This window comes from Mandrillus leucophaeus, unplaced genomic scaffold (assembly GCF_000951045.1).
Source record: "Mandrillus leucophaeus isolate KB7577 unplaced genomic scaffold, Mleu.le_1.0 Scaffold1005, whole genome shotgun sequence".
Classification (NCBI taxonomy): Eukaryota; Metazoa; Chordata; class Mammalia; order Primates; family Cercopithecidae; genus Mandrillus; species Mandrillus leucophaeus.
Genome location: NW_012098155.1, coordinates 576,746 through 598,526, shown reverse-complemented (window position 1 = coordinate 598,526; position 21,781 = coordinate 576,746). Strand labels below are relative to the sequence as shown.

General features: G+C 38.8%; 1 protein-coding gene across 1 annotated transcript in view; it reads right to left on the bottom strand.

Moving 5' to 3' along the window:
- Positions 1–21,781, bottom strand: part of LOC105534982 (dynein heavy chain 14, axonemal) — a gene marked incomplete at its 3' end in the record, with an annotated part of 322,900 nt that overhangs the window by 94,741 nt on the left and 206,378 nt on the right. The window contains exon 21 of the mRNA XM_011973918.1: positions 4,043–4,121. Coding sequence (XP_011829308.1) covers positions 4,043–4,121 — 79 coding nt within the window. The remainder of the gene's footprint in view (positions 1–4,042; positions 4,122–21,781) is intronic.

Sequence of the window (21,781 nt, the reverse complement as noted above, 5' to 3'; positions counted from 1 at the left end):
CATAAACAGAACTAAAGACAAAAACCACATGATTATCTCAATAGATGCAGAAAAGGCTTTTGATATAATTCAACACCCTTTCATGTTTAAAACTCTCAATAAATTAGGTATTGAAGGAGCATACCTCAAAAATAATAAGAGCCATATATAACATAGCCACAGCCAATATCATACTGAATGGTCAAAAGCTGGAGGGATTCTTCTTGAAAACTGGCACAAGACAAGGATGCTCTCTTTCACCACTCCTATTCAACATAGTATTAGAAATTCAGGCCAGGGCAATTAGGCAAGAGAAAGAAATAAAGTGTATTAATATAGGAAGAGAAGAAGCCAAATTATCTTTTTTGTAGATGACATGATCCTGTATCTAGAAAACCCCATCATCTCAGCCCCAAAGCTTCTTAAGCTGATAAGTAACTTCAGCAAAGTCTGAGAATATGAAATCAATGTGCAAAAGTCACTAGCATTCTTGTACACCAACAACAGGCAAGCAGAGAGCCAAATCATGAATAAACTCCCATTCACAATAGCTACAAAAAGAACAAAATACCTAGGAATACAGCTAACAAGGGAAGCGAAGGACCTCTTCAAAGGGAACTACAAACCTCTGCTCAAGGAAATCAGAGAGGATACAAACAAATGGAAAAGCATTCTACGCTCATGGATAAGAAGAATCAATATCATGAAAATGACCATATTACCCAAAGCAATTTATAGATTCAATACTATTCCTATTAAACTACCATTGACATTCTTCACAGAACTAGAAAAAAATTACTTTAAAATTCATATGGAACCAAAAAAGAGCCTGAATAGCCAAACCAATCCTATGCAAAAAGAACAAAGCTGGAGGCATCACAGTACCCAACTTCAAACTATACTACAAGGCTACAGTAACCAAAACAACATGGTACTGGTACAAAAACAGACACAGAGAACAATGGAATAGAATAGAGAACTCAGAAACAGGACTGTACATCTACAACCATCTGATCTTTGACCAATGTGACAAAAACAAGCAATGGGGAAAGGATTCCCTATTTAATAAATGGTGCTGGGAGAATTGGCTAGCCATATACAGAAAACCGAAACTGGACCCCTTCCTTAAACCTTATACAAAACTTAACACAAGATAGATTAAAGACTTAAATGTAAAACCCAAAATTCCAAAAACCCTAGAAGAAAATCTAAGCAAATATCATTTAGAATATAGGCACCGGCAAAAATTTTATGACAAAACTTTGAAAAGCAATTGCAACAAAAGCAAAAATTGACAAATGGGATCTAATCAAACTAAAGAGCATCTGCACAGCAAAAGAAACTATCATCAGAGTGAACAGACAACTTACAGAATGGGAGAACATTTCTGCAGTCTATCCATCCAGAGGTCTAATATCCAGAAAAAGGTCTAATATCCAGAATCTATAAGGAAGTAAGGCTGATTTATGAGAAAAATAGACCATTAAAAAATGGGCAAAAGACATGGACAGATACTTCTTTTATTTATTTATTTATTATTATTATTATACTTTAAGTTCTAGGAAAGAGACATACATGTGGCCAACAAACATGAAAGCTCAACATCACTGATCATTAGGGAAATACAAATCAAAACCACAATGAGATACCATCTCATGCCAGTCAGAATGGTGATAATTAAAAGGTCAAAAACAACAGATGCTGGCAAGGTTGCAAAGAAAAAGGAATGCTTTTACACTTGTTGGTGGGAGTGTAAATGAGTTCAACCATTGTGGAAGACAGTATAGTGATTCCTCAAAGACCTAGAGGCAGAAATACCATTTGACCCAGCAATCCCATTACTGGGTATATACCCAAAGGAATATAAATCATTCTATTATAAAGATACATGCACACATATGTTCATTGCAGCATAATTCACAGTAGCAAAGATATGGAATCAAACTAAATGCCCATCAATGATAGACTGGATAGAGAAAATGTGGTACATATACACCATGGAAGACTATGCAGCCATAAAAAGGAATGAGATCATGTCCTTTGCAGGGACATGGTTGGAGCTGGATGCCATTATCCCCAGCAAACTAATGCAGGAACAGAAAACCAAACACTATATGCTCTCACGTATAAGTTGGAGCTGAAGGATAAGAACACATGGACACATAGGCAGGGGAACAACACACACTGGGGCCTGTTGGGATGGTGGTCAGGGGAGGAAGGGCATCAGGAAAAATAGCTAATGAATACTGGGCTTAATACCTAGGTGATGGTATGATTTGTGCAGCAAACCACCATGGCACACATTTACCTATGTAACAAACCTGCATGTCCTGGACATGTACCCCTGAACTTAAAATAAGAGTCAAGCACTGCATGAATAATAATAGTAGGGATAACTAGTTTAGATGTGGGAGTCAGGGAAGGTCTCATTGAAGAAGTGACTATTCAATTGAGACCAAAGAATTGGTGATATTTGGCAAAATATAGGAGGAAGAACATCTTGGACAGAAGGAATACATGTGCCAAGACCGTAAGGTCAAAGGATCATGGCTTGACAAACTGAAGAAAAAGCAAGTGTCACTGAAGCACAATCAGAGCAAGAGATTAGGAGATGAATCTGGAAAGGTAGGCAGAACCTTTTTAGGCTGTGCCAAGATTTTTTTTCTTCCACTTTGAAAGTAATGGGAAATCTTAAATCCCTACAAAAGAGAAAAGAAATATTTTAAATTATGTTTTAAAAAGATCGACTCTTCCATATAAGAGACATGTACTCTTATATGAGGCATAAGACTCTTCTTCTATAAGAGACATGTGCAAACGTATTAATCATAATACTATTGTTAATAACAAAAATTGAAAATCTAAATGCTTACCAATGGATAAATAACCTGTGATACATATGTGTGTGTGTGTATACATATATGTATATCATGGTTTATATATATAATGACAATGGACTAGTTGGTAGCAGTGAAAAGAAATAAGAATAGCTATATGTACAATGGACTAAACAGATGTAATGTTGGACAAAAGACGCAAGTGACAGAAGATCATACAGGATGATTTCATCTATTTAAAGTTAAAAACACACAAAGCTAAAATACACTATTTTGAAATATATTAATAAGTACAAAATCCAGAATAGTAGTTATCTCAGATGATGGGATACCCTGAGATCTAGGAGAGAATACAGAGGACTTCAAAAATAAAATAATATGCTTTTTCTATGGCCGAGTGGTATATATATGGGTGATTACGGTATTGTTATTTATATCTTATATATGTTTTATAAATGCCCTTTTTGGCTACTTACTATTTAATAAAAATTTAATTCCTTGTTGTTACACTGAGAATGAGCAGGAAAAATTGGGGAAACCAATTAGGAAGCTATTGCAAACAGTATAGGCAAGAAATGATGGAGGTTTGGGTTAGAATGCCATAATCAAGATGTAGATAACTGAGTGGATTTTAAGGCAGAACTGACAGGCAGAGTAGAAATCACAAGTGAATGTTTTATCATTCAAAAGCAAATGTTACATGAATGTCTTAAGGACTCATAATAAGATGCCTAACAGTGACTCTTCTATCCTACAAAATGGCTGAAGAAATGTAGAACTAATAATTTACATTGCTATAATTTATTGAGCTCTTACTATGTACTAGGTTCTATTCTGGATACATAACATATCACATTATTACTCCAGTTTAATAAATGAAAAAAAATTAAAGCTTAAAAACATTTAGCAACTAATTCAACATTTCACAGCTCATAAATGGCAGATTCATGAAATAAATTCATGTCAATTTTATTCCTTTCTCAAATATGTATAGAGGCTGGACAAATGCATTCCTATAAGGCATATTACTTCAAAATGTAGTATAAAATCTGGTATCTTATATTAGCTATACGAAGAACTTTAAGTTGGAATAAAATGAATTTAAGTGGATTCTGATACTATGAAAACACAGAAGTATTGGTTTATCAAGAAGTAATCCTGTGCATATTTCAGGGTTTGGCACCTAATGGTTATTAAAACATGTTTTCTGAAGGAATGTAACTGACCTCTTTTCTATATCCTTGAATGTGACAGAATTTCTTCGAGAATTTGCCTCCTTAGATGACGTGTCACTCAAATCATTACCTTAAAAAGAAAAGAGTATTTTTCCATAATTAACAACTGATGTAAAATTTATCTGGTAAACTAATGAGGTTTAACCTTTAACATTGTTTAATTCGTGAATTATCATAGAAGAACATCTTTATTTCACATACGGTATCTGAGAATTAACTTATCAGAACAAAGTGGGAATTACAAGAGCAGAGAATGTTCTTACATTGTCAGAACTGATTTTTATTTATTTGAAGCATAAAGCTGCATACATTTGTTCTTTATTCTATTCTATCCTTTTTTTATAAGATTGATTGTTGCAAAATGTAAACTTTGAAACAATGAAGTGACTATGACAAAATATGGTACACAATACAAGCTAAACAATAAATGGGCCCTCATAAAGTAGGGCAATAAAAAAAGAAGCTGCATATTTTCAAGTAACAAATTTATTAAAACAAACATTCAACTGGGGCATGTTAGGCAGATTGTAGTCATCCCCCTCTCATTCCCATTACCCACCATTTTTGTCCAACTAATCCATTCCACAGAGAAACACAAAGAGCAATTATTCATTCTTCCTTGTAACTTATTTTTATTTTATAATATTTGTTTTCTTAATATTAAAAAATGCTTCTTTTAGGACATTTACAAAATACACAAAAGTGTACAGAAGGAAACAATCACCCATAATTCCACCACCTAAAGATAACAACTAGTAATATATTGATGTATTTCTTTATGGGCTTTTATATAAAGACATAAATTATATAAAAACATAATATTTTAAAATGTAAACCTAAATAGAAAACTAAAAACAGAGTTGGGTGCTTATCCTGCTTTTTAGACCTGTCTTGATTTTGTTGCATCATAATTTATTAAGTCATTCATCCATTGTTGGAATTCAAATAATTGTTTTATGATTATAAATAATTCTGCTATGAATAAACCTCCTTGTGCATAAATCTTTCTATGCTTCTCTGATTATTTATTTATAATAATTTCCTAGAATAAAAGATAGTAGAGCAGAGTATATGGATATTTTTAGCATATAGTGTCAAATAGTTCACCAAGAAAAGTTCAATCAATTTTTTATCACCCACTTCAGCATCCCTTATTCCACAGATCCTTTAAGTGTTCTTTCCCTTCTGCTACTACCAAAGATGAAAATATATATATATTTATTATACTTTAAGTTCTGGGATACATGTGCAGAACATGCAGGTTTGTTACACAGGCATACATGTGCCATGGTGGTTTGCTGCATTACTCAACCCATCATTGACAGGTATTTCTCCTAATGCTATCTCTCCCCTTGTCCCCCACCCCCGACAGGCCCCAGTGTATGATGTTCCCTGCTTGTGCCTATATGTTCTCATTGTTCAACTCCAACTTATGAGTGAGAATATGTGGTATTTGGTTTTCTGTTCTTGTGTTAGTTTGCTGAGAATGGTTTCCAGCTTCATCCATGTCACTGCAAAGGACATGAACTCATTCTTTTTTATGGCCGCATAGTATTCCATGGTGTATATGTGCCACATTTTCCTTATCCAGTCTATCATTGATGGGCATTTGGGTTGGTTCCAAGTCTTTGCTATTGTGATTAGTGCTACAATAAACATACATGTGCATGTTTATTTATAGTAGAATGGTTTATAATCCTTTGGGTATATACCCAGTAATGGGATTGCTGAGTCAAATGGTATTTCTGGTTTCAGATCCTTGAGGAATCACCACACTGTCTTCCACAATGGTTGAACTGATTTACACTCCCACCAACAGTGTAAAAGCATTCCTATTTCTCCACATCCTCTCCACATCCTCTCCAGCATTGCTGAGTCTGTCCCACAGACTCTGACTGAGCAACGGATGAAAGAAGTATGTGGACACAGGTATTTTGCCTGACTGCACAGCTAGGGAACCACATGGCTCAGCACTGCTGACCAGAGTCCAGCAGCCAAGAGAGTGCAGCCCCAATAAGCTAGCAATGCTCACATTTATTTAGTACAGATTCAATGACAAAGGCTTGGAGCAAACATGGTTTGTGGTAATAAACTTTGTCAACCCCCTGAGTAGACAGAAGTCCCTGCATGCGAATGATTAAAGGCTGGTTTTAGGACGTGAATAAAATGCTATTTAGATAAACTCCTCTACATTCCTTTGTACCTACGCCCTCTGCCCCTGGGTAAGAACAGCTGCCTTTGGCTCATTCTTCCCTGAAGCTTTGCAAACCCCCCCGACCTTCCAAGAAGGTTTGAATCTTTCCCTATAATTTCTCCCATCACCATGACCAATCTCCCACATCTCCCCCTTTTCTGTTTTTTGCATCAGGTTTTGTGCAGAAACAGGTTTGTCAGGCACAGCAGTTATAATTTGCATTACGGCTTTGCATCCTAGAATTAGTAAATAACATAAGACAAAAATGAATATAATCAGTATCATTCTTTTCCAATCAAGGAGTGACCCCTAGGAGTGGGGGTCTATCCAGAAGAGATGTCCTTGCACATCCTTCCATATGGTTGTTTGTTGGGCATGTAGATCTATGGCGTTTAGGGATTCTAGGATATTAAATTGCCTTATGTCTGCTATTAAATTATCATGTAAGTTTCCCCAGAGGTGTTGTTTCACCTCATCCCAACTATTTATTGATTGATTCCAAGATAGAGAGGTGACACAGATATGCTAATGCTCCCAGTCACAGTTTAATTGCTGTCAGAATGCCAGTGCATCTTGTCGCTCCTCTACGTATTCCAAGGCAGCCTCAAGGCTTGCAGGCGTGCAAGAATCTTTTGATCTATACCCTGCTGTAAGAGAAGTTCATTAGACACATTTTTTGCCAAGTTGTCTACAGAGGTAGCTGTTTGTACTGATTCAGTAATAGAGGCCACAACAACAATAGCAGTTGCCAAGATGACTATGGCTGAGATTTTAAAGGCTATAAGTGTGCCTATGAGTCTTTTGGGTCTGACCTGGGACAGGGCATGTTCTAAGGTGGCAAGGGCAGAGGAACCTTGTCCATCACGTGTCAAATTGACTGGTAGGAATGCCTCAGATTTTCTCCTTAATACCATGACACTAGTAATATTTTAGTTAGATATATTGTAATTAGTGATACATGAGGTGAACCAAGCCTGTCCCTGCACTCAGGTCACAAACTTGGAGTTTTGGGGTGTAATGGAAATATTAGTTCCCATAAGGAAAACATATGGATGGGTAGTGCAAATCAGGCACTGATCTGTGTGATTATGAATAACAGTCATAGTATAATTGTTACTGGAATTATGATATGTTCCATGCCAGATATTAAGGGAGGTGCTAAGATGTCCCAAGTGCCATAAAGTGTCTTGGGGTGGCATCTACTTTACTTGGGGTCTGGGATATCTCATCTCCTCATTGGCCCAAATCATAGGGGAACGGGATGTGACTACAAAACTGTGATTGATGCCACAATGGATGTGGACATCAGTATGGTCACCCTGCAAATATGTGGGGGAAAGAGAGATCAGACTGTTACTATGTCTATATAGAAAAAGGAAGACATAAGAAACTCCATTTTGACCTGTACTAAGAAAAATTCTGCCTTGGGATGCTGTTAATCTGTAACCCTAGCCCCAACCCTGTGCTTGCAGAAACATGTGCTGTATTGACTCAAGGTTTAATGGATTTACGGCTGTGCAGGATGTGCTTTGTCAAAATCATGTTTGCAGGCAGTATGCTTGGAAAAAGTCATCGCCATTCTCCATTCTCGAGTACCCAGGGACACAATGCACTGTGGAAGGCCGCAGGGACCTTTGCTCAAGAAAGCCTGGGTATTGTCCAAGGCTTCCCCCTACTGAGACAGCCTGATATATGGCCTTGTGAGAAGGGAAAGACCTGACCATACCCCAGCCCAACACCCGTAAAGGGTCGGTGCTGAGGAGGATTAGTGAAAGTGGAAGGCCGCTTTGCAGTTGAGATAAGAGGAAGGCATCTGTCTCCTGCTCGTCCCTGGGAATGGAATGTCTCAGTGTAAAACCTGATCATACATTCTGTTTACTGAGATAGGACAAAACTGCCTTATGGCTGGAGGTGAGACATGCTGGGAGCAATACTGCTCTTTACTGCATTGAGATGTTCGTGTAAAGTCAAACATAAATCTGGCCTACATGCACGAGGGACAGCACATTTCCTTAAACTTATTTATGACACAGGGTCCTTTGCTCATATGTTTTCCTGCTGACCCTCTCCCCACCAATACCCTATAGTTCTGCCACATCCCCCTTGCCAGAATAGTAGAGATAGTGATCAATAAATACTGAGGGAACTCAGAGACCAGTGCCGGTGCAGGTCCTCACTTTCTGAGCGCCAGTCCCCTGGGCCCACTTTTCTTCCTCTATACTTTGTTTCTCTGTCTTATTTCTTTTCTCAGTCTCTCGTCTCCACCTTGCGAGAAATACCCACAGGTGTGGAGGGGCAGGCCCCCTTCAAAATGGCCATGGGAGCTCCAGTCTAAGATGTTATAATTGCCTAACTGGAAGCTACAGGCTTGACCCCTGTGACAGACCTCCCAGCTAAAGTGGAATCCATTACTTTTCCGGCCTTGTTCTTCAGCACAGGGAGGAATGTTTGGGAAGGTGGCATTGGTTGTGTTGCATGGTTTGAGATTACCTGCAACCAACAATGTTAAGGCATTTCCTTTGCCATGATGTAGTCATAATTGTGTTTGGGCAGGTACACAGTAAGGGTTAGAACTTTTATAACTTACACACAGTGGAAGGATAGCGGAGTGATATATAGTGTTAACTGGCACCTTAGTCCAATGTGTGCCATTAATAAGAGACCCCACTGGAGGTAAGTCAATCCCTCCTAGCCAAGCAGTTACGTTATTAGAGACTGGGAAGGAGGTGTCTGCCCAAGTAACAGAGCAGAAGAAAGGTGGATCTAAGAGATGAGCCCAATAGAGAGTAGCAGGTGCGGATTGCAGGCAGAGTGAGAGAACAAGAAAGGTTAATACCCTATGAGAGTTGCAAGGTACAATAGAAAGCATATAAAGGAATAAATTATCTGGAGTGAATTGTGTCTGTGTCTAGAGCAGGATTCACTCAGCCTCCTGAGTTGTCTTCTTCAGCATCCCCCAGGTAATGTCTGGGGCTTGTGTTGTCCGAGGAAGCCACATCGTCTGGGACTGCGGCTCCTGCAGGGACATTTCCTCCATTTCTGGTACCGGGTTGGGTCCTAGCACGCCATGGTATGGTTTGATGCATTGTGCTGGAATTCAAAGAGGACCTGAGGGGGTATGAACACAAGCATAACCTCTTCTCCATGTTAGCAATTCATTTGGACCACACCATACATTGATATTTACATCTTTCCACAAAACCACAAGTTTTAATGTTTTGAGGGGCTTTAGTAAAATGCTTTTTTATGGCTGATCGAAATTTATCATCTAAATTTTAAAAATTAAGGATAAATAAGGTTTGTGCTAGCAGTATTGAAGGGTTTTTACTCATATCCCCCCCCTTTTTTTTCTGAGCATATTTTTAGGAGTGGAATGGACATGTTCTACTATGGCCTGTCCTTGGGGATTATATGGGATGCATGTGGAATGTTGGATGTTCTACGTGGGACAGAATTGTTGAAATTGTGAGCTGGCATAAGCTGGACCATTATCAGTTTTAATTTTTGTGGGACACCCCATAAACACAAAAGTTAAAAGAAGATGTTTAATAACATTGGGTGGACTCTCCAGGAAGAGCATGAGCACTCATTGAGAAGTGGTATGAACAGACACATGTACATATCTTAGTTTTCCAAATTCAAGGATGTGTTTAACATCTGTTTGCCATAACTGATTAGGTTGTATTCCTCTAGGGTTAACACCTGTTGAAGGAGAGGACATGTCTGTGAGCTGGCAAACTGGGAATTGCAGGATAATTTGGTTAGTGAGTCTCTGGGTAAGTTGAAATTTAGATAAGTTTCTCCAATTTTGGTGGAAAAATAGATGCAATTGGGTGGTTTGGTCAAGCAGTGACGTCATAACTTGCAGGTCTCCTTGATCATTGCCATAAGCCAACGGGGCAAGCAGTGAGCTGTGGGGTCGAATATGTGTGATAAAAATAGGATGTGTACGTTGATCCAGCAATTGCTGAAGTCGAAGAAAAAGTGCATACAGGGTGGGCTTGAGTGTGGACTTAATGAGGGCTGTTTCAAGGTTCTGCAATAAATAGAGTAAGCAGAGTCACTAACAACACTGATGGGCTAAGCAGACTAGGTCTCCAGGGACGATATTAAGGCTCCAACCTTGGCTTTCTGAGTGCCAGTAAATCCAGGATGAATGAGGAAATCATGCAATCTCCACCAAATAGCTCCTTTTCTATTTTTACCAGAGCCATAAGTAAAAAGCCTTAAAGCATTAGGTATGGGGGAGTGAACTACTTTTGTAGGCACAACTAAAGGAGTATGAGATAAGAACTGAATTAGTTTCTCAGCAGGAAAGGCATGTCCTATATGGCCTACATAATCAGAGAGTGCTATCTAAAGATCTAGAGACAGAGGAAATAAGCTTTGAATTGCCTTTTACTCAAAGGAATTCTGATGACATCAGGGTTATAACCTAGCAACTGATTGCATCATCTGTGACCTGTATAGATGACTTTACTAACTAGCTGGATATAGGGGGATAATGTTTTAGTCATGGTATGTGAGTTAAAAAACCCATTCTAGAAAGTGCAGCCCTGGGGCTATCTGTCCTACTAATCCTGTTGGGGAATGTTTAGTAGGGAAAACAAGCAATTGAATTGAATATTGTGGGTCTATGCAGTCTAGTTGCCTCTGAGAAATATCTTGCTCTATTTCCTCAATTTCTCTTTTTGCTGCAGGAGTTAAATACGTGGGAGAGTCTAGGGCTGTATTGCCCTTTAGGATAGGAAATAGGATTTGTAACTTATCAGTAGTTATGCCCAAGGTGGGGTAAAGCCAATTAATATCACCCAGTAATTTTTTATAATCATTTAACGTGTGTAAATTGCTAGTATTTAATTTAACCTTTTGAGGTCTCACTGACCAGGAAGTTAGTATGTATCCAAGATATTTCCAAGGAAAGGAAAATTGTACTTTTTCAGGTGCTATGATTAAACCTCTTAACCGTGTATTCTTTATGATGGAGGCATATAAACTTAAAACTATTGGCTCTGTTGGGGCTGCTAGTAAAATATCATCCATAAAATGAATAATCTTGCAATTAGGAAATTCTTTTCTACTGGGGAGCAAAGCCTGATTTACATGACACTGACACATAGTAGGACTGTTCAATATCCCTTGAGGAGCACTTTCCAATGAAGTTGGTGAGCTGGTCTTTCATTATTGATAGCTGGTATGGTAAAGGCAAATTTTCCTCTGTCCTGTTCTGCAAGGGAGATAGTATAGAAGTCGTCCTTTAAGTTAGTAACAACTAGAGGCCAATCTTCAGGAATTGCCACGGGGGAAGGGATGCCCTGTTGAAGAGGCCCCATAGGTTGCAAATTAGCACTGATATCCTGTAAATCATGCAAAAGTCTCCATTTGCCAGATCTTTTGGGAATGATGAAAATGGGTGAATTCCAAGGGGTGTTTGATGGTTCTATATGGCCAACTTTTAATTGCTCCTCAACTAATCCATGGGCTCTTTGTAATTTCTCTTCCTTTAAAGGTCACTGTTCTACCCAAATAGGATTTTGAGAGAGCTACATCAGGGGTAGAGGAGGAATAACAATGGCCATTACTAGAAAGAGGTCTGCTTAAGTGATCTCAATTAACCCTTTTGTAAATGGACTAGTGGTTCCATTTTCTTAAATGCTTTTTCTTATCTCTTTATAAGTGTCAAAAGAAATGGGTTCATATACCTGATTGTCTTGTCGATCTTGCATTACCAGGCAGGCTAAGAGCTCGCCTTCTAATGCTGCTTGCCTAAGACAGGGTACCAAAGCTGTAGTGTATCCCTTGTCTTTTTTTCCAATTTACAGGAGGGGGCTCAGGCAAAACCTCTGCTTTCTCTTTGTTATTTTTGCCTGGTAATGGCTGGGCTGAACGAGAAGGAGGAGGTGGTAAGGTAGGTGATGGTTCCTTCCCCCTTCCCTTTTTAGGCTCTTCTGTGTAGAGTGGACCAAAGCAGCCCTAACTAAAGCCCATAATATTAGAGACGTTACTGGGATCCACTGCCCTTGTGCATGATGTTGTTTAAAATTTCTCCCCATTTGTTCCCAGAGCTCTATGTCTAGCTTACCCTCTTCCAGGAACCATGGGTTATGGGACACAACAGTTTGCATTAGGTTCCTAAATTGAGCCTGTGAAACCGAGGCTCTGCCAGCTTTAAGCAGCTGTGAGAGGCAAAGCCAGCTGGACTTCTGGGTCGGGTGGGGACTTGAAGAACTTTTCTGTGGCTAGCTAGAGGTTTGTAAAATGCACCAGTGTTCTGTAAAAATACACCCATCAGTGCTCTGTGGTCAGCTACAGGTATGTAAAATGGACCAACCAGCACTCTGTAAAAATGCACCAATCAGTGCTCTGTGGCTAGCTAGAGGTTTGTAAAATGGACCAATCAGCATACTGTAAAATGGACCAATCAGTGCTCTGTAAAATGGACCAATCAGCACTCTGTAAAATGGATCAATCCACAGAACATGGGCAGGGACAAATAAGGGAACAAAAGCTGGCCACCCCAGCCAGTAGCGGCAACCCGCTTGGGTCCCCTTCCATGTTGTGGAAGCTTTGTTCTTTCACTCTTCACAATAAATCTTGGTGCTGTTCACTCTTTGGGTCTGTGCCACCTTTAAGGGCTGTAACACTCACTGCGAAGGTCCGTGGCTTCATTCTTGAAGTCAGTGAGACCACGAACCCACCAGAAGGAACCAACTCCAGGCACAGCTGTTTCAATACTTTTATATACTTTTGCTGTTGAGCTGATAACTGTTGTCCCATGATGAAACCCTAGCCTGAACAATTCCCTCAAACTTGGAAATCCCGAGCAGGCAGCAATGACTCACTGACTTACTGACAGCACAGTCTCTTTACGTTCATTTTTGAGGGTTCCAACGTGATCCATTGCAGCACTCCTCGCACAAGGCACCACCCACTGAGTCTGTCCTGCAGACTCTGGCTGACTGACAGATGAAAGAAGTATGCTGACACAGGTTGCCTGACAGCGTGGCTAGGGGACCACACAGCTCAGCACCACCAACAAGAGTCCAGTAGCCGAGAGAGTGCAGCCCCGATAAGCTGGCAATAATTGCATTTTTTAGTACAGATTTAATGACAAAGGCTTGGAACAAACACAATTTGTGGGTAATGAACGTTGTTGACCCCCTGAATCAAGAGCAGTCCTGTGTGTGAATGATCAAAGGTCTGTTTTAGGACAACATGAGTAAACAAGATATTTAGATAAACCCCTCTACGTTCCTTTGTACCTATGCCCTTTGACCCTGGGTAAGAAAAGCTGCCTTCAGTTCATTCTTCCCCGAAGCTTTGCAAAACCTCCTGGCCTTCCAAGAAGGTTAGAAACACAGTACCTGTTGTTTCCTGACTTTTTAATGGTAACCATTCTAACTGGCATGAGATGGTAGGTATCTCTTTGTGGCTTTGATTTGCATTTCTCTGATGACCAGTGATGATGAGCTTTTTTTCATGTTTGATGGCTGCATAAATGTCTTCTTTTAAGAAGTGTCTGTTCATATCTTTTACCCACTTTTTGATGGGGTTTTTTGTTCTTGTAAATTTAAGTTCCTTGTGGATTCTGGATATTAGCCCTTTGTCAGAGGCACAGATTGAAAATTTTTTCTTCCAATCTGTAGGTTGTCTGTTCACTCTGATGATAGCTTCTTTTGCTGTGTAGAAACTCTTTGGTTTAATTAGATACTACTTGTCAATTTTGGCTTTTGTTGCCACTGCTTTTGGTGTCTTAGTTGTGAAGTCTTTGCCCATGCCTGTGTCCTGAACGGTATTGTCTAGGTTTTCTTCTAGGGTTTTTATGGTTTTTAGGTCTGACATTTAAGTTTTAAATCCACCTTGAGTTAATTTTTGTATACAGTGTAAGGAAGGAGTCCAGTTTCTGTTTTCTGCATATGGGTAGCCAGTTTTTGTGACATCATTTATTAAATAGAGAATCCTTTCCCAATTGCTTGTTTTTGTCAGGTTTGCCAAAGATCTGTTGGTTGTAGATGTATGGTGTTATTTCTGAGGCTTCTGTTCTGTTCCACTGGTCTATATATCTGTTTCGGTACCAGTACCATGCTGTTTTGGTTACTGTAAGCCTTGTAGTACAGTTTGAAGTCAGGTAGTGTGATGCCTCCAGCTTTTTCTTTTTGCTTAGGACTGTCTTAGCTATAAGGGTTCTTTTTTGGTTTCATATGAAATTTAAAAAGTAGTTTTTTTCTAATTCTGTGAAGAAAGTCAATGGTAGCTTGATAGGAATAGCACTGAATCTATAAATTACTTTGGGCAGTATGGTCATTTTCAAGATATTGATTCTTCCTATCTATGAGCAGGGAATATTTTTCCATTTGTTTATGTCCTCTCTTATTTCCTTGAACAGTGGTTTGTAGTTTTCCCTGAAGAGGTCCGTCACATCCCATGTAAGTTGTATTCCTAGGTATTTTATTTTCTTTGTAGCAATTGTCAATGAGAGTTCACTCATGATTTGGCTGTTTGTCTATTATTGGTGTATAAGAATGTTTGTGATTTTTGCACATTGATTTTGTATCCTGAGACTTTGCTGAAGTTCCTTATCAGTTTAAGGAGTTTTAGAGCTGAGACAATGGGTTTTCTAAGTGTACAATCCTGTCATTTGCAAACAGAGGCAATTCGACATCCTCTCTTCCTATTTGAATAGAGTTTATTTTTTTCTCTTGACTGCCCCGGCCAGAACTTCCAATACTATGTTGAATAGGAGTGGTGAGAGAGGGCATCCTTGTCTTGTGCCAGTTTTCAAGGGGAATACTTCCAGCTTTTGCTCATTCAGTATGACATTGGTTGTGGGTTTGTCATAAATAGCTCTTATTATTTGAGATACGTTCCATCAATACCTAGTTTATTGAGTGTTTTTAGCATGAAGATGTGTTGAATTATACTGAAGGCCTTTTCTGCATCTATTGAGATAATCACATGATTTTTGACATTGATTCTGTTTATGTGATGGATTATGTTTATTCATTTGCATATGTTGGACCAACCTTGCATTGTAGGGATGAAGCTGACTTAATCATTGTGGATAAGCTTTCTGGTGTGCTGCTGGATTCAGTTTGCCAGTATTTTATTGAGGATTTTTGCATTGATGTTCATCAGGGATATTGGCCTGAAACTTCCTTTTTTGTTGCATCTCTGCCAGATTTTGGTATCAGGATGATGCTGGCTTCATAAAATGAGTTAAAGAAGAGTCCCTATTTTCTATTGTTTGGAATAATATCAGAAAAAGTGGTACCAGCTCCTCTTTGTACCTCTGGTAGAATTCAGATGTCAATCTGTCTGGTCCTGGGCTTTTTTTCGTTAATAGGTTATTGATTACTGTCTCAATTTCAGAACATTTATTGGTCTATTCAGGGATTCAACTTCTTCCTAGTTTAGTCTTGGGAGAGTGTATGTCTCCAGGAATGTATTCATTTCTTTTAGATTTTCTAGTTTATTTTCATAGAGGTGTTTATAGTGTTCTCTGATGGTAGTTTGTATTCCTGTGGGATCAGTGATGATATCCCCTTTATTATTTTTTTGTTGCATCTATTTGATTCTTCTCTGTTTTCTTCTATCAGAATATAGCTGTCTATCTATTTTGCTTTCTTCTTTTTTTTTTTTTTTTGAAAGACCAGCTCCTGGATTCACTGATTTTCTGAAGGGTTTTCATGTCTCTATTTCCTTCAGTTCGGCTCTGATTTTAGTTATTTCTTGCTTTCTGCTAGCTTTTGAATGTGTTTGTTTGCTCTTGCTTCTCTAGTTCTTTTAATTGTGATGTTAGGGTGTTGATTTTAGATCTTTTCTGCTTTCTGTCTTGGGCATTTAGTGCTACACATTTCCCTCTAAACACTGCTTTAGCTGTGTCCCAGTGATTCTGGAAGGTTGTTTCTTTGTTCTCATTCATTTTAAAAAACTTAGTCATTTCTGTATTTACCCAGCTAACAATTTCATTATTTACCCAGTAGTCATTCAGAGGCAGGTTGGTCAGTTTCCATGTAGTTGTGTGGATTTGAGTCAGTTTGTTAATCCTGAGTTCTACCTTGATTGCACTGTGGTCTGAGAGACTGTTACAATTTCCATTATTTTGCATTTGCTGAGGAGTGTTTTACTTCCAATTATGTGGTCAATTTTAGAATAAGTGTGATGTGGTGCTGAGAAGAATGCATAGTTTGTTGATTTGGGATGGAGAGTTCTGCAGATGTGTACTAGGCCCACTTGGTCCAGAGCTGAGTTCAAGTCCTGAATATCCTTGTGAATTTTCTGTCTTGTTGATCTAATATGGACTGTGGGGTGTTAAAGTCACCCACTATTATTGTGTGGGAGTCTAAGTCTCTTTGTAGGTCTCTAAGAACTTGCTTTATGAATCTGCATGCTCCTGTATTGGATGCATATATATTTAGGATAGTTAGCTCTTCTTGTTGCACTGATCCCTTTACCATGATGTAATGCCCTTTTTTGTCTCTTTTGATCTTTGTTGGTTTAAAGTCTGTTTTATCAGAGATGAGGGTTAAAACCACCGCTTTTCTTTCTTTTTTTTTGCTTTCCATTTGCTTTGTAGATCTCCCTCCATTCCTTTATTTTGAGCCTATGTGTGTCTTTGCACATGAGATGGGTCTCCTGAATACAGCACACCAATGGGTCTTGACTCTTTATCCAATGTTCCAGTCTGTGTCTTTTAATTGGGGCATTTAGCCCATTTACATTTAAGATTAATATTGTTATGTGTGAATTTGACCATATCAATATAATGCTAGCTGGTTATTTTGCCCACTAGTTGGTGTAGTTTCTTCATAGTGTTGACGGTCTTTACAATTTGGTATGTTTTCAGAGCGGCTGGTACTAGTTTTCCCTTTCCACATTTAGCGCTTCCTTCAGGAGCTCCTGTAAGGCAGGCCTGGTGGTGACCAAATCTCTCAGTATATGCTTATCTGTAAAGGATTTTATTTCTCCTTCGCTTATGAAGCTTAGTTTGGCTGGATATTAAATTCTGGGTTGGGACTAGGAGGTTCCAAGATGGCCGAATAGGAACAGCTCCAGTCTGCAGCTCCCAGCATAAGCAATGCAGAAGACGGGTGATTTCTGCATATCCAACTGAGGTACTGGGTTCATCTCACTGGGGCTTGTCAGACAGTGGGTGCAGCCCAAGGAGCAGGATGGGGCATTGCCTCACCCATGAAGCACAAGGAGTCAGGGAATTCCCTTTCCTAGCAAAGGGAGGCCGTGAGAGATGGTAGCTGGAAAATCGGGACACTCCCACCCTAATACTGCACTTTTCCAATGGCCTTAGCAAACAGCACACCAGGAGATTATAACCTGTGCCTGGCTCGGAGGGTCCCACACCCATAGGACTCACTCACTGCTAGCACAGCAGTCTGAGATTGAACTGCAAGGTAGCAGCGAGGCTGGGAGAGGGGTGTCCACCATTGCTGAGGCTTGAGTAGGTAAATAAAGCAGCCAGGAAGCTCGAATTGGGTGGAGCCCAATGCAGTTCAAGGAGGCCTGCCTGCCTCTGTAGACTCCACCTCTGTCAGCAGGGCATAGCTGAAAAAAAGGCAGCAGAAACTTCTGCAGACTTAAACGTCCCTGTCTGACAGCTTTGAAGAGACTAGTGTTTATCCCAGCATGGAGTTTGAGATCTGAGAATGGACAGACTGCCTCCTCAACTGAGTCCCTGACCCCTGAGAAGCCTAACTGGGAGACACTTCCCAGTAGGGGCCGACTGACACTTCATAGGGCCAGGTGCCCCTCTGAGACAAAGCTTCCAGAAGAAGGATCAGACAGCAACATTTTCTGTTGTGCATTATTTGCTGTTCTGCAGCCTCCACTGGTTATATCCAGGCAAACAGGGTCTGCAGTGGACCTCTAGCAAATTTCAACAGACCTGCAGCTGAGGGTCCTGACTGTTCAAAGGAAAACTAACAAACAGAAAGGACATCCACACCAAAATCCCATCTGTAAGTCACCATCATCAAAGACCAAAGGTAGATAAAACCACAAAAATGGGGAGAAACCAGAGCAGAAAAGCTGAAAATTCTAAAAATGAGAGTGTCTCTTCTCCTTCAAAGGAATGCAGCTCCTCGCCAGCAATGGAACAAAGCTGGACAGAGAATGACTTTGATGAGTTGATAGAAGAAGGCTTCAGAAGATTGGTCATAACAAACTTCTCCGAGCTAAAGGAGGATGTTTGAACCCATCGCAAAGAAGCTAAAAACCTTGAAAAAAGATTAGACAAATGGCTAACTAGAATAAATAGTGTAGAGAAGTCCTTAAATGACCTTATGGAACTGAAAACAATGGCACAATAACTATGTGATGCATGCACAAGCTTCAGTAGCCAATTTGATCAAGTGGAAGAAAGGGTATCAGTGACTGAAGATCAAATGAATGAAATGAAGCGAGAAGTTTAGAGAAAAGAGTAAAAAGAAATGAATAAAGCCTCCAAGAAATATGGGACTATGTGAAAAGACCAAATCTACATCTGATTGGTGCACCTGAAAGTGACAGGGAGAATGGAACCAAGTCGGAAAACACTTTTTGGGATATTATCCAGGAGAACTTCCCCAACCTAGTGAAGCAGGCCAACATTCAAATTAAGAAAATACAGAGAACAACACAAAGATACTCCTCGAGAAGAGCAACTCCAAGACACATAATTGTCAGATTCGCCAAAGTTGAAATGAAGGAAAAATTGTAAAGGGCAGCCAGAGAGAAAGGTCGGGTTACACACAAAGGGAAGCCCATCAGACTAACAGTGGACCTCTTGGCAGAAACTCTACAAGCAAGAAGAGAGTGGGGGCCAATATTCAACATTCTTAAAGAATTTTCAACCCAGAATTTCATATCCAGCCAAACTAAGCTTCCAAAGTTAAGGAGAAAAAAAATCCTTTACAGACAAGCATATGCTGAGAGATTTGGTCACCATCAGGCCTGCCTTACAAGAGCTGCTGAAAGAAGAGTACAGGCCCATATCCCTGGTGAAAATTGATGCAAAAACCCTCAATAAAATATTTGCAAAACTAACTCAACAACACATAAAGAAGATCACTCATCATGACCAAGTGGAATTTATCCCAGGGATGCAAGAATGGTTCTACATATGCAAATCAATCAGTGTGATACTGATTGATTCTGATACATCACATCAACAGAATGAAAGACAAAAAACGTATGATCATTTCAATTGATGCTGAAAAAGGATTTGATACCATTCAATATCACTTTATCATAAAAACTGTCTAAATGCTGGAACATACTCCAACACAATAAAAGCCACATATGACAGACCCACAGCTAGTATCACACTGAATGGGGAAAAACTGAAAGCTTTTTCTCTAAGATCTGGAATAAGAAAAAGATGCCCTTTTCTACCACTGTTATTCAACCACTGTTATTCACTGTTATTCAGCTCCTATCTAGAGCAATCAGACAAGTGAAGGAAATAAAGCCCCTCTAACTTGGAAAGAAAGAAGTTAAGTTATTTTTGTTTGTAGATGATATTATCTTATACTTGGAAAAACTTAAAGACTCCATCAAAAACTGTGAAAACTGATAAACAATATCACTAAAGTTGTGGGATAAGATCCGTACACTAAAATCAGTAGCATCTCTACATGCCAACAGTGAATAATCTGAAAAAAAAATTCAAAAGTTAATACCATTTGTAATAGCCACACATGAAATTAAATACCAAGGAATTAATTTAACCAAAGGAGTGAAAGATTTTTACAATGAAGCCTATGAAACATTGATGAAAGAATCAAATAGGACACAAAAATGGAAAGATATTCCATGTTTATGGATTGCAGGAACCAATATTGTTACGATGTCAGTACAACCCAAAGCAATCTACACATTCATTACAGTCTCTATTAAAATAGCAATGACATTATATACAGAAATAGAAAAAATAATTCTAAAATTTATATGGAGCTACAAAAGACCCAGAATAGCCAAAGCTATCCTGAGCAAAAAGGACAAAACTGGAAGAATCACATTACCTGACTTAAATTATACCACAGAGCTATAGTAGCCAAAACAGCATGGTACTGGCATAGAAACAGACATTGACTAGTGCAATAGAATAGAAAACCTAAAAACAAATTCATATAGAACTATAGTGAACTCATTTTGATAAAGGCACCAACAGCATACTTGTGAAAAGATATTTACTTCCATAAATTTTGCTGAGAAAACTAGATATCTATATGCAGAAAAATGAAACTATACATTTGTATACTTGCCATACACAAAAATCAAATAAAAAGGGATTAAAGACTTAAATCTAAGCTCTCAACCTATGAAACTAGTAAAAGAAAACATTGGGAAACTCTCCAGAACATTGGACTGGCAAAGATTTCTTGAATATTCCACAAGCACAGAAAACCAAAGAAAAAAAATAGATCACATCAAGTTAAAAAGCTTTTGCACAGCAAAGGAAACAATTAACAAAGTAAAGAAACAACCCACTGAATGGGAGAAAATATTTGCAAACTATCCATCTGACATGGAATTAGTAACCAAGATATATAAGGAGCTCAAACAACTCTGTAGGAAAAAAATCTAATTATCTAATTTAAAAATGGGCAAACGATCTGAATAGACATTTCTCAAAAGAAGACATACAAATGGCAAACAGGTATTTTAAAAGGTGCTCAACATCGTTGATCATCAGAGAAATACAAATCAAAACTACAATGATAGATGATCTCACCACAGTTAAAATGGTGTTTATTTAAAGAGAGGCAATAACAAATGCTGGTGAGGATGTGGAGAAAAAGGAATGCTTGTATATTGGTGCTGGGAATGTAAATCAGTACAACCACTATGGAAAACACTGTGGAGGTTCCCTAAAAAACTACAAATACAGCTACAATATGACCCAGCAATCCCACTGCTAGGTATATACACAAAAGAAAGGAAATCAGTATAATCAAGAGATATCTGAACTTTTATGTTTATTGCAGCACTATTCACAATAGCCATGAATTGAAACAGCCTAAGTATCCATCAACAGTGAATGGATAAAGACAATATGGTACTCATACGCCAGGGCATACCAACCAGCCAAAATAGAAATGAGATCCTGTCCTTTCCAACGACATGGATGGAACTGGAGGTCATTACGTTAGGTGAAATAAGCCAGGCACAGAAAGACAAACTTTATATGTTCTCAATTATTTGTAGGAACTAAAAATCAAGAAATTGAATTCATGGAGATAGGGAGTAGAATGAGGGTTACCTCAGGCTGGGAAGGGTAGTGTGGTGGGCTGGGGGATTGGCTAGTGCATACAAAAATATAGTGGGATACAATGAATAAGACCCACTATTTACTAGCATGATAGGGTTACTATAGTTGATAATAATTAATTGTACATTTTTAGTAACTAAGAGTATAATTGCATTGTTTGTAACACAAGGGATGAATCCATGAGGTGATGGAAGTCCCATTTACCTTGATGTGATTATTACACATTGTATACCTGTATCCAAATATCTCATGCATCCGATAAATATATACA